General features: G+C 50.5%; 1 protein-coding gene across 2 annotated transcripts in view; it reads left to right on the top strand.

Annotated features, from left to right (window-relative positions):
- Positions 1-13,368, top strand: part of IGF2BP2 (insulin like growth factor 2 mRNA binding protein 2) — a 104,132-nt gene that overhangs the window by 87,532 nt on the left and 3,232 nt on the right. For both annotated transcript variants that reach the window (XM_048863175.2, XM_048863176.2), the window contains 3 exons: positions 9,638-9,712; positions 11,139-11,270; positions 12,371-12,484. In XM_048863175.2, the coding sequence (XP_048719132.1) occupies positions 9,638-9,712; positions 11,139-11,270; positions 12,371-12,484 (321 nt within the window). The remainder of the gene's footprint in view (positions 1-9,637; positions 9,713-11,138; positions 11,271-12,370; positions 12,485-13,368) is intronic.

Below are 13,368 nucleotides of genomic sequence, written 5' to 3'. Positions count from 1 at the left end.
CAAACCTGACCGCTTCAAAATGAGACATTTGTCGGAATGGCTCCATTTTCAGCCGGTCCGCACTGAAAGTGACGGGAGCGGCAGGTGCTGAGCTGCTCTGACAGGCAGGTGCCTCAATATGGACCTACCCGCCTAATTTGATTCCCCCCTGTTTGAAATTGTTGGCCATAAGTTTGAAGTGATTTGAGTAAGGCGGTGGTGGCGAGGCTAGAATCTCCTGCCTCCCAGTCCTACTCTAACCACTAGACTACTAACCCACACCAGAGGTGACACACACCTGCTACCAGTGATTCCTGTCTCTTCGGTGCAGCTTCCTTCCCCATTGACCCAGTCCTTGTTTTACTGGAGCCACTTGGGGAGAAATCCGAGTTCAATCTGACCAGTGTCGGGGTGCTAAGGAGCTTTGGAGAAAAGCATGCCAGTGTGAAACCCTCAGAGCTGCGTCCTGTGTGCAGAGTGTGTTTCTGGTTGAACAAGAAGGCTGCAAACACAAATACTTCTTGAATGGAATAGCCCCCATGTGCTTTCTAGTGCACAATTATCAAACCATCAGGGAAGCTGAATGGATGGGGATATTTAATGCTGGACACAGACCAAGACCTCTCACAGGTCAAGTCCCCCTAAGATCCTTTAGAAAAAGTATGGTCACTTGGTAGATAAAATAGTTTGCTGTGGTTGAATCACTGTAACAAGAGACAGGGAGTCCCCTTTCCTGGTACGAAGGACTCACTCCACTCTCTCACCAGGAACAGTTTATTTTTGCCCGTCACAAGGCAGCAGCAGAAGGATAGGGTACAACCCAGTACATTTTTCATGGTGAAAGTGCACCTGTGGAAGAGCTGGCAGGACACTCCCACAAATAAAACGGGGGGCAGCACAGCATCCTTACTCCCTACATTTGGAGGACATCTCTCCATCTCTTTTTTTTCTTAGTTTTTCTTATCTCAGGAAAGATATATTGGAATTGAAAAAGGTAGAAAAAGGGGCAACAAAAATTATTAGGGGTTTGGAATGGCTTCCATATGAGGAGCAATTAATAAGAATGGGACTTTTCAGCTTGGAAAAGAGACGACTAAGGGGGGATATGATAGAGGTTGAAAATCATGACTGATGTGGAGAAAGTAAATAAGGAAGTATTATTTACTCCTTCTCAAAAAGAAAAGAAGTACTTGTGGCACCTTAGAGACTAACCAATTTATTTGAGCATAAGCTTTCATGAGCTGCAGCTCACTTCATCGGATGCATACTGTGGAAAGTGTAGAAGATCTTTTTGGTTAGCTAAAAAGATCTTCTACGCTTTCCACAGTATGCATCCGATGAAGTGAGCTGTAGCTCACAAAAGCTTATGCTCAAATAAATTGGTTAGTCTCTAAGGTGCCACAAGTACTTCTTTTCTTTTTGCGAATACAGACTAACAACGGCTGTTACTCTGAAACCTGTCATTACTCCTTCTCATAACACACAAACTAGAGATCACCAAACTAAATTAATAGGCAGCAGGTTTAAAACAAACAAGAAGTATTTCTTCACACAAAGCACAGTCAGCCTGTGGAACTCCTTGCCAGAGGATGTTGTGAAGGCCAAGAGGATGACAGAGTTAAAAAAAAGAACTAGGTAAGTTCATGAGGATAGGTCCATCAGTGGCTATTAGCCAGGATGGGCAGGGATGGTGTCCCTAGCCTCTGTTTGCCAGAAGCTGGGAATGGGCGACGGATGGATCACTTCATGATTACCTGTTCTGTTCATTCCCTCTCCGGCACCGGGCATAGGCCACTGTCAGAAGATGGGATACTGGGCTAGATGGACCTTTGGTCTGACCCAGTATGGCCATTCTTATGTTCTTAGTTACTTCTCATCCACTTCCCATGCTCCCACTGAACCCGATGTTGGGGGAGTGACCTGTGGAGTGCCCCCATCCGTGCTCTCAGAGCAGTGTTCTCTGCCCACTATGCAGTGCTGCTTGGGGTGGTATGGAATACGCATGGCAGCTATCTAGAAGGTGCTGAGCACCAGTTTACTACCTGAGGGTCTGTCTTCACTGCACAGTTAATCCAGGTGTGATTCAGGTTTTAGCCCAAACCTCCCTACCACACAGAATAACCTCTGACCTGGGTCTGGAGGTGCTTTAAGCCCTGTCTATTTGACCCTGGGGGTAGGTAGAGCCCAGTCTCCACTTGAGCTCAGGCTGGAACCTTCCCTTTGAAGTGAGGACAGGCTAAATCACTCAAGTGCTGATAGGCCTCCAATCCCTTCCCACAATCCCACCTCTCTACTCCTCTCCCCACCCACCCCCCAAAAAAAAGGAACAGAAAAGTTTGTCTGCGTTCAACTCAACTGCCTGAGAATTAATCCGAGAGTCTTGGCACACAGACCCATGGGGTGTGCCTCCAGACACATGGAGTCAGAACACCCTTGTTCCCTGGAGGGACTGTTAGTGATGGGACACCAGCAGAAGAGGCGGTGCGAGCAGCTGGGCTGGACACAACGCGGCCTCATGGACAGAGCCGTGCGCAGTTTAATAAAGTTCCACTTGTTCAGCTTACCCACCTCCAGCCTCACTCTTTGCAAATGAAACGCGTTGGCAGCACCGAAGCAGTGAGTTCTCTGCAGGACAGCAGCTGGCGGCGTGAGCCGTGGCACTTGGTCTGACACACCCTAGCCCTGGATTGTGCAGACGCAAACCTAGCCCAGCGATGGACCCGGGGGGAGGAGGAGGAGCTGAGCTTTGTAGAGACCTGGCCACGTAGGAGGACGACAACAGGAAAGTGAAATTGCTACTTTACCATACTAAGGAACAGAGCAGAGCAGTCGGCACCACTCTGAAGCTCACCATGGCCTCAAGCCTCACAGCAGTGACCTATTGCTTCCCAAAGCAGAACAAAAGTGCAGAGTGACTAGAGACCCATCCTAAGGGAAGGGGATGGACCCCTATGCTACTGCCTTACACACCCTGGCTTTCACATGCGATTCTGGGAACTTGTCAGGCTCCCTGATTCAGGACAGGACACTCTGCAGCACTTGGGATCCCGCCTGCAGGAGCAGCTACTCTGGGAAGGTGATCTCAGACTAGACAGATGCTTAGATATGGGACATGCAGCGAAAGTTTCAAGAGAAAGGATGACAGCCCCAGAAGTACGTGCACTGAGAAAACAGCAACGGCGAGAAGGTGGCCAGGGCTCCATGTGATGAATTTACCTAGGGAGACAGCAAGAGTAGGTAGAGATGGGCCCTGTGCTAGGATAGCATTGCAAGGAACAAGACCAGCTGAACCAGTGTGGGCAAAGCAGACAAAGATCCCCAGAGATTCAGTCAGACTTGTGCAAGATGGGCATATGGGGCTCAGGCTGTTGGGACGGGAAAGCAGGAGGAGACAGTACCAACCTTCATTCATGCAGCAATGTTAACAAGGAAACACCCTGTGCAATTTAAGCTGGAGAGTGGGGTCTCCTCAAATGTGATTCCTTGGGGTGAATTGGACTCTCACACCCATTACAAAGAGCAGGTGCAATCTAATAACGTAATAATAATGAGAGCACAATGCACCCCATAGAAAAAAATGTCCCCCCCTAGAAACTAGCCTGGAAAAAAACAGCCGGTGCCAGCTGAAGTTTGTGTTGGCCGATGGTAAGCACCACAGACCCATCTTGGGGCATACAGCCGTACAAGCCCTGGATGTGACCGAGGGCAGCATCAGAATTTCACAGCTGCAGAGCAAGAAGATTCATATATACTAAAGTCAGAAGGGACCATTATGATCATCTAGTCTGACCTCCTGTACAACGCAGGCCACAGAATTTCACCCACCCATTCCTGCAAGAAACCTCTCACCTATGTCTGAGCTATTGAAGTCCTCAAATCGTGGTTTAAAGACTTCAAGGAGCAGAGAATCCTCCAGCAAGTGACCCGTGCCCTATACTACAGAGGAAGGCAAAAAACCTCCAGGGCCTCTTCCAATCTGCCCTGGAGGAAAATTCCTTCCCGACCCAAATATGGCAATCAGCTAAACCCTGAGCATATGGGCAAGATTCACCTGCCAGATACTACAGAAAATTCTTTCCTGGGTAACTCAGATCCCACCGCATCTAAAATCCCATCACAGGCCATTAGGCCTATTTACCATGAATATTTAATTACCAAAATCATGTTATCCCATCATACCATCTCCTCCATAAACTTATCGAGTTTAATCTTAAAGCCAGATAGATCTTTTGCCCCCACTGCTTCCCTTGGAAGGCTATTCCAAAACTTCACTCTTCTGAATGGTTAGAAACCTTCGTCTAATTTCAGGTCTAAACTTCCTGGTGGCCAGTTTATATCCATTTGTTCTTGTGTCCACGTTGGTACTGAGCTTAATTAATTCCTCTCCCTCTCTGGTATTTATTCCTCTGATATATTTGTAGAGAGCAATCATATCTCCCCTCAACCTTCTTTTAGTTAGGCTAAACAAGCCAAGCTCCTTGAGTCTCCTTTCATAAGACAAGTTTTCCATTCCTTGGATCATCCTAGTAGCCTTTCTCTGTACCTGTTCCAGTTTGAATTCATCCTTCTTAAACATGGGAGACCAGAACTGCACATAGTATTCCAGGTGAGGTCTCACCAGTGCCTTGTACTAAAACCTCCTCATCCCTACTGGAAATACCTCTCCTGATGCATCCCAAGGCCGCATTAGCTTTTTTCACAGCCATATCACATTGGCAGCTCATAGTCCTCCTATGATCAACCAATACTCCAAGGTCCTTCTCCTCCTCTGTTACTTCTAATTGATGCGTCCCCAGCTTATAACTAAAATTCTTGTTATTAATCCGTAAATGCATAACCTTACACTTCTCACTATTAAATTTCATCCTATTACTATTACTCCAGTTTACAAGGTCATCGAGATCCTCCTGTATGATATCCCGGTCCTTCTCTAAATTGGCAATACCTCCCAGCTTTGTATCATCTGCAAACTTTGTTAGCACACTCCCACTTTTTGTGCCGAGGTCAGTAATAAAAAGATTAAATAAAATTGGTCCCAAAACTGATCCCTGAGGAGTCCCATGGTCGATGGAGGCAATGGCAAAAGCATATGGGGATGTTTTCCAAGGCAACAGGGGCCTAGCAGGAAAGCTGTGCCTGGAAATAGACCCCACAATGGAACCTGTGCACTTACCACAAAGGACAGCTCTGGTAGCACTGTGTAATCCAGGGCACAAGGAACTCAATAGTCTGCAGAGTGGGGGTATCATAGCACACGCAGAGGCCAGTATAGCCTCAGTACGCGGCGTGGAGGTGTATAGAAGCCAATTACACATCTGCATAGACCCAAAGGCACTGAACCAGAGGCTGAAAAGATGACCCTGTCCACTGACCACCATTGATGCCATCTTGCAAGAACTCTCCAAAGGTGAATCTTTATGGTGTCAGATGTAAGGAATCGGTTTTGGCAAATAAGCTGGCTGACAACCTTTGCAACATCATTTGGTCACTACAGGTGGCTGTGCTGGGTGACCAGATATCCTGATTTTATAGGGACAGTCCCAAAATTTGGGGCTTTTTCTCATATAGGCTCCTATTACCACCACCACCACCCTCTATCCCGATTTTTCACACTCGCTGTGTGGTCACTCTAGGCTGTGCATGCTGATGGACATCAGCCCAGCACCAGATGTGTTCCAAAGAAGATTCAGCCAAGTGCTGGAAGGACTGCCTGGGGTGAAAATAATTGCAGATATCCTCATTGTAGGTGAAGAGAGCAACGATACAGAAGCTGAACAAGACAATGACAGAAAACAACAGACTTTTCTACAATGATGCTGGGGCAAAAACGTAAAACTCAACTCGGGGGGGGGGAAAAAGCAACTCAAACAGCATGAGGTGCTGTACACTGGACACCAGCTCACAGCAAGGGGACAGAAAGCAGATCCCAACAAGCTCAAGACAAGCTCCAGTGGGTGTGAAAGGGGTACAGCGGTTTGTAGGAATGACAAAGTGTTCTGTCCAAGTTCTGTCCACACCTGGCTGCAGTAGTGGAACCCATAAAAGAGCTCCTGAGGCTGGATATTGAGTGAGGCTGGGCAAGTCCCCAACAGTAAGCATTGGACGCACTGAAACAAATTATAATGGATGCCCCCACCCTGAAGTACTACCAGGCAGGAGAGCTGTCTCCCAAAGAGGCTGCAGAAAAAGACATCCAACCACGGAGGCCAGAAGACAAAAAACAACTTCTGGTAGGAGCAGAACCATATTTTCAAATGAAAGATGAACTGAAAGTGTAGGTCGGAATCCTATTTTGAGGACAGAGAACTATCGTCCTTGCCACAGTAAGAAAGGATGTCAGGCAATTGACAGCTGTCTGAGCCTAGCTTGAGAGTGTATTTACTAGCTGTGAATGGCTACACAACTCTGCCCATGGATAGAAGGGAGGGATAACTCAGTGGTTTGAGCATTGGCCTGCTAAACCCAGGGTTGTGAGTTCAATCCTTGAGGGGGCCATTTAGGGATCTGGGGCAAAAATGGGGGATTGGTCCTGCTTTGAGCAGGGGGTTGGACTAGATGACTTCCTGAGGTCCCTTCCAACCCTGTGATTCTATGACACTTGCCTGTCACATGATAGCCGCCAGCAGAAAGAGACACTCTTACCACGTGAGCTGCCCGCCCACCTGTGGGAAAAGGTGTGAGCAGACATATTTACCTTCAAGGAAAAGCAGTGCTATTCAGATTTTGGGAGATTGATTCCCTGCCTGATACAAGAAGCAAGTCAGTTATGGGCAAGCTGAAGGCCCACTCTTCAAGTTATGGCCTTGCAGGCACTGTGTTCAGCAACAACAAACCCCAGCTTGCCTCAGAAGAATTCCAGGAGTTTGCATGCTACGGGGAGTTTGACCAGCCTGCTTCTTCCCCAGCATACCCCCAGATAATAGAAAGATGGAATCAGCCATGAAAACAGCTAAGAGACTGTTACACAAGGCTGTTTCCTTTTCTTCCTCCTCCTCCTCTTCTTTGTTTGTGTTTTTGGCACACAGGGGAGCCAAACAGTCCATACCAAGGAAATAGTGGGGTGAAGGACCAAAACCCTCTACCAGTAAAGGGAGATCTGTTGCAGCCAGAAGAATGGAGATGCTGTGAAGGAGATGGCCAAGAAGCAGAGAAAGGAGGTACTAGAAAGAAGAGGTGAGGGGTGCAGTGGCGCACAGATCAGACAAGGTGACTGCACAGGAGGGACAAATGACCAGAAGGACGAGGAGACACTTGGGAGCCAGCAGACACAGAACCCAGAGAGAGCCCGGAGGGACAGAACCATGCAGAGGCCAACCTTTCAGGGACAGAGGAGATTCCAGAGACGGTTCGCTGGGCTTGGAGAGAGGTGATGGGAAGATGGAGCTAGGTCGCTCCTGGTGCAGTCGCCTGCTGAGGAGATCAAAGTATGTCCCAGAGCCTGTGACCAGTTGAGTCTGGGTAAAGACAAGCCCAGCTCTGCTCTGGCCGACGGACCTGGGGTGGGAGCTGAGTGTCACTCTGTATCACAATGTCTGTAAAACCGGGAAGATAGACCATGACCAGTGGGACTGGAGTCATTGGGCCCATGCTCTCTGGAGGGACTGTGACTGAGGGAAAGGAGTTCTTGTGGCACCTTAGAGACTAACCAATTTATTTGAGCATGAGCTTTCGTGAGCTACAGCTCACTTCATCAGATGTATACCATGGAAACTGCAGCAGACTTTATATACACACAGAGAATATGAAACAATACCTCCTCCCACCCCACTGTCCTGCTGGTAATAGCTTATCTAAAGTGATCAACAGGTGGGCCATTTCCAGCACAAATCCAGGTTTTCTCACCCTCCACCCCCCCACACAAATTCACTCTCCTGCTGGTGCTAGCCCATCCAAAGTGACAACTCTTTACATAATCAAGTCGGGCTATTTCCTGCATAGATCCAGGTTTTCTCACATCCCCCCCACCCCCATACACACACAAACTCACTCTTCCTGCTGGTAATAGCTCATCTAAACTGACCACTCTCCAAGTTTAAATCCAAGTTAAACCAGAGAGTTGTCTTTTTGCGAATACAGACTAACACGGCTGTTCCTCTGAAACCTGTGACTGAGGGGACACTAGCAGGCCAGGCAGTGCAGGGAGTTGGGCTGGACGCAATGCAGCCATGTGGACACAGCAGTGCACAGGATTTAATAAAGTTCCATTTGTTCAGCTTACCTGCCTCCAGCATCACTCCTGGCTGCTGCGGGGAATACAGGAGGAGGGAGACAGAGTGCTGGGGGCAGGGCTTTGCCGTGGGACTGCCCACACCCGGGCTGGGCTCACCCAGGTGCTCAGACCCAGGTGCCGATCACCAGGCTGACCTGTGCAGTGAAGACAGCCATGACCTGCCACTCTTCGTTCATTCCCCTAGGAGAAATGAACTCTCCCTCTTCTGGGCTGAGCTAGAGTATACTGAATACAGACACCGTCAGCAGCTCCCATTCCACTGTAACCAGGGACACAGCTCCTCCCCTTGAGTCCGGGGGAAGCCCATAGCAAGGGCAGGCTGAGCCCCCAGCTGCTGAGCCATGTCTGCTCACATGGCTTTTGACGTGCAAAGACCGAATACCTCCCCACAACAGTGCCCCCTCCCCACACAGCCCAACCCCTCAGGGGAATGTGGCTGGGTCCCCGAAAGGCAGCTTGCCATAGGGAGCAGCTGATACTCATGGGCAGTGACTCAGTGATGCAGACAGACACACAACCACTTGAGGGCTGGGTTCCAGGCCACCGCAGCATGGGTCATCCAGCGTGTCATTCCTGAGTCAGGGTGAACTTAACGCCCATCTCCAGGCATGAATCAGTGGTTAACTCTTCCCATGTGGAGGCAGTTTGAGTGTCATGGCAAATGCTGCTGGACCCTTGTGTTGAGCTTGTCTCGAGACAGAGGGCCTGTCTGATCCCATTTCCACCTAACAGACCCCCCAGTGCCACTCCCCTGAAGTCGGTGGGGGCTAAATAAAGGCATGCTGCCCGCTAGCATCTGCTATCACACCTTGTAACTGACCCCCTCAAGCCTCCAGGTGTCTGTGCCACCATGGGCACTGTGAGCGCACACTTCCCTGTTTGTGCTGGACTTGGGACAGGCTGGGCTCAGTCCAGTGCAGCCAATTGCATGTCCAGAGCTGCCTTATTTTTTCAGCAACATGCAGGCAGAGATCTAGCGAGCTGTGCAAGTCTGCAAGCCCTTCTGCACGACATCCAAATGCTCAGGTCTCGGCAGAGTTTGTCAGGCCATCTGGGCCTTTCAGCACAACAGAAATGTTTGCAAGCAACATCCCCTTTTGCTGAAAACCCTCAGAAATTCAAAGGGAAGTGCCGATGAAAAGGAGAGGGAATTCATTTTTGTCTAAATTTTTCCTGGGGAAAATCCTTGTATCCCAACCAGCTCCAGTTCTGAACTACTCTAGTGTGAAATCAGGCTCTTTGTAGACGGAGCAAATTCCACTCTGTATCCATTAAAGAACATGAAATACCCTAAACACGCTGACACCTGCAAGAGATCTGGCTGAGCCCCACACAACACACTGAGTCCGAGTGCTCCGATGCGGGAGCCTGGGGAGAGAGCTCCAGGCTCATGTTGCTGCTAATCACTTGCCTCTCTGTGGCTCGTAGATCGCACCAGCAGAGGGTCCAGATGCCAGCGAAAGGATGGTCATCATCACCGGGCCCCCGGAAGCCCAGTTTAAGGTCAGTGGGGAATGGGCAGGGTGGAGCAAAGCAGGGGCTTTCTGACACCGTACAGATTCGAACCCCCCATGCTCGGCCCTGGAGAAACCAGAGCAAACACATGCTCTGAGAACTCCGGGTTAGTGGGGGAGGGGAGAGAGCGGTCTGATGGGCCCGATCCTGTGCGAAGGGAGCTGAGGCTCAGCAGCAGCATCTCTTTCCCCCCCTGCCAGCAGGAGGGCCGTGCTGCTTGGGGGCCCTGCTGCTGCGCACCCTCAGGCCTATCCGAGGGGATGTCTGTGCCCCAGAGGAGTGTGGGGAGGGCTGGCAGGGAGCCACAGGCACAATGCCTTGCCTGGCTTTGCTAATGAGGCAGCCTGCTCTGTCCCATCCATGCAGGCTCCATGCGTGAAGAGAGCTAACTGCCCAGCTGTGCTCCCAGCCTGGGGTGAAGGCCCCCTCCCTGCAGATGGCCACCCAGAAGGTGGGGCTGCACGACCCTTTTATAGCCAGGAAAGGGCGCTGCTGCCGAGCAGGCAGCCAAAGCTCAGCATGATAAGGACAGATTGGCAGAGCTCAGCTCCCATTCAGCCTGCAGTCTCGGGCTCCCCCTGCAATTCCAGAGCAGCTGGGCGTCACTACAAAAGCAATCAGCCCTCAGATAGTTAACCGTGTTCATGGGTGTCGTGTCATCATTATGCTTCCGTGTCAACACCTCCTTGAAAGGAACGGGCAGAACACACCTCAGAGCCGTGTCCTCTGCACTCACAAGAGCTATGGAGCTACGTGGCTAGTAACATTTGCATTCTGGCAGAAGGCAGTGGGGCTGTGAGCCGGGGGCATCACAGCCTCAATCATTCTGCTTCCACTCTGCACTTACCGGAAGGAGACTGCCCACAGTCCTGCCTCGGGATCCCAGTGTCCTCCTCTGGCCCTCACGATGCCCTCTGGGCCCGTGGTGCAGAAATGGCCACGTAGAATTTCAGGAGCGCAGGACCCTGGCGCGCGAGGTGCCGCCGGGACTCACGGTCGGGGCCCCGGCGCACAAGGTGCCACACAGACAAGGCAGCCACAGGGAGTGGTGTTATTCCCACTGTGCAGGCAAGGAGCTGAGAGGTGAAAGGCCAGATGTCCCAGCGTGCTCAGTACCCAGGATAGGGGCCTGATCCAGAATCACTGGATGCTAAGAGCATTTGAAAATCTGGCCACTTCAGCAAGGTGCCTAACTGGGAGCTGCTGCGTGCAAGGCATCTCTGAACCCTGGCCTTGGCCCCTAAGGGGTCTGATGGAGCAGAGAACTCACCTTGCCTCCCAGTCCAGTGGTTTAGCCCATAGACCACTCTTCTCCCTAGCTGCAGCCCAGTCCAGTTCTCCCTTCCCTGCCCCATGTGCACAGAAATACAGAGCTTGAGCCTGGAATTCATCATGGGATCTTCTTCCTCCTCAGGCCCAGGGCCGGATATTTGGCAAACTGAAGGAAGAAAACTTCTTTAACCCCAAAGAAGAAGTGAAGCTTGAAGCCCACATTAAGGTGCCTTCCTCTGCAGCTGGACGCGTGATAGGCAAAGGTGGCAAAACGGTACGTCAGCCAGCAGCATGGCAGTCTGCCGCAGCCAGACCCAGGGGAGTGGGGAGCTGCGGAGCTGAAATTACTTTGGCTTTGTTTGCCGATGGTTCTGTAGCTCTTATAGCCGCCCAGCATGGAGAGAAAACCACATGGGACAGGACCCCCCTGCGCACATCCCTAGCAAAGCAGCTGGGGTCACTTCAGGGCCTTCAGTAATAGAATCATAGACTTTAAGGTCAGAAGGGACCATTATGATCGTCTAGTCTGACCTCCTGCACAACGCAGGCCACAGACTCTCATCCACCCACTCCTGTAACAAACCTCTAGCCTATATCTGAGCTATTGAAGTTCAGCTATACAAACAGCTCTGATCCTGCAGCAGACACGGCCCACGGTCCTGTGCTGTTGAGTCTTTCCCAGTGAACTGCACCAACAGCCTGGCAGGAAAGTCTCTGCTGGGTTCAACTGGCATCACCCCCTCTGGCACCAGTCCTGCTGATGCCTGAGCCAAAACTGTGTCTCACTGAGTCCTTCCCTATACTTATTGGCCAGCTAGAGGCACTGCAGAACCATTAGTTACCCATCTTTCAGCCACTTTGGGGGATGGCCTGACTCCTTAAGGGGAGGCTATTGGAATTGCTGGGCACTGGCACAGCTGGATAAGCAGAGCTGAGCTCATACCACTGCAGATCTGAGAAGCCCAGGAAGGTACAAAGGCATGTGGGAAGAGGGGAGAGATCCCTCCAGTCGGTTGGTTGGATTCTGCCTGTGGGTGACAGTCTAGAGTCGTCTCCAGTGAGCAAAGCCCCAGTAAACACGCTTTGCCTGGAGGTGCTAAGGAGGGAGACACCGAGAGAGCTCCCAGTTTGTCCTCGTGCAGCCCGTCCGGGATCCATAGAGTCCTGGATCCACTGACCACAGCCCTAGACCATCTTTTCCACACCCCGAGCAGCCTGCTGGAGCAGACACACAGGAGGAGCAGAACACCCCTGCTGGCTGTCCTGCTGCTGTCTGGGCTTTCAGGAAGACCCAGGAACAGCTTGGGGGTAGGTACAGTAGCTGGAGCGGTTAGCAATGCACACAGACTGTTGTTAAAACTTCTCTTCCTGCAGGTGAACGAACTGCAGAACTTAACCAGTGCAGAAGTCATTGTCCCCCGTGACCAAACTCCTGATGAGAATGAGGAAGTTGTCGTTAAAATCATCGGGCATTTTTTTGCCAGTCAGGTACAGGGCATGAATATTTTTCATTTCCAAAGTCTTTTGTGGCAGAAGGGAAATCCGTCCGCCCCTTCACATCAGGGACAAAATCTGTATTATCTATACTAATCCCGCCACCTTTGTTCCGATGCAAGGGGTGAGGCCTGATGTCCCATAAATACAAAACCATTTCAGTACGTGCATTCGGGTGTGTTGTCCCTAGATTTAAAGTGTACGTACCACACATCAGAGACAGTTCATTTCCTATACGTGTAAGCAGGTCTATTAATGTGATATGGAAACAGTTCATTTGTAAATGATTGTTACCATTCTAATATTGTTAACTTTCCCACATTGCACACATCGGCTCTCATCCTGTTCACACCGGAGTCAATAGGGACTTGGGCATTGATGTCAAGGCAAACTGGATCAGTCCCACTGTGGATATCAGGGTACACACATTTCACAATCTAACCTGTGAGCAAAGAGGTCAGAGTTGTAATCACCTGAACCTTTCCGTTGCCTGACCATTAGTTTGTTTAAATTTGCCTCAGTCACATTGCATCGGGATAGGATTTGCATTTAATTCCCCTCCCCTTGCCCCCCCCCAAAAGTCTACCCCTCACACCATCCCCAGGTGATAGCTGGGGTCTTGCAGGTCCAACCGCTGACTGGAGCCATTCTGTCAGTGTTAGGTTGATACAGACCTGTGTCTGTATCTGTCTCCCTGGAAAGCTCAGGGCTACGGGTGGCTATTTCCCTGATCCTTCTAGAATGTTCCAGCCCCGTGGCTGGCGAGGGCCTGTCCCGTAGCACCACAGTGAGCGCGCCCGAGCTGATAAGGGTGGAACTTGCTAGTGTATGATTTTGTTGGTTATAAACTAGGGACTAAAACCGAGATTTTCAAACAT

This window comes from Caretta caretta, chromosome 9 (genome assembly GCF_965140235.1).
Source record: "Caretta caretta isolate rCarCar2 chromosome 9, rCarCar1.hap1, whole genome shotgun sequence".
NCBI lineage: Eukaryota > Metazoa > Chordata > Testudines > Cheloniidae > Caretta > Caretta caretta.
This window is presented reverse-complemented; position numbering and strand designations above follow the sequence as displayed.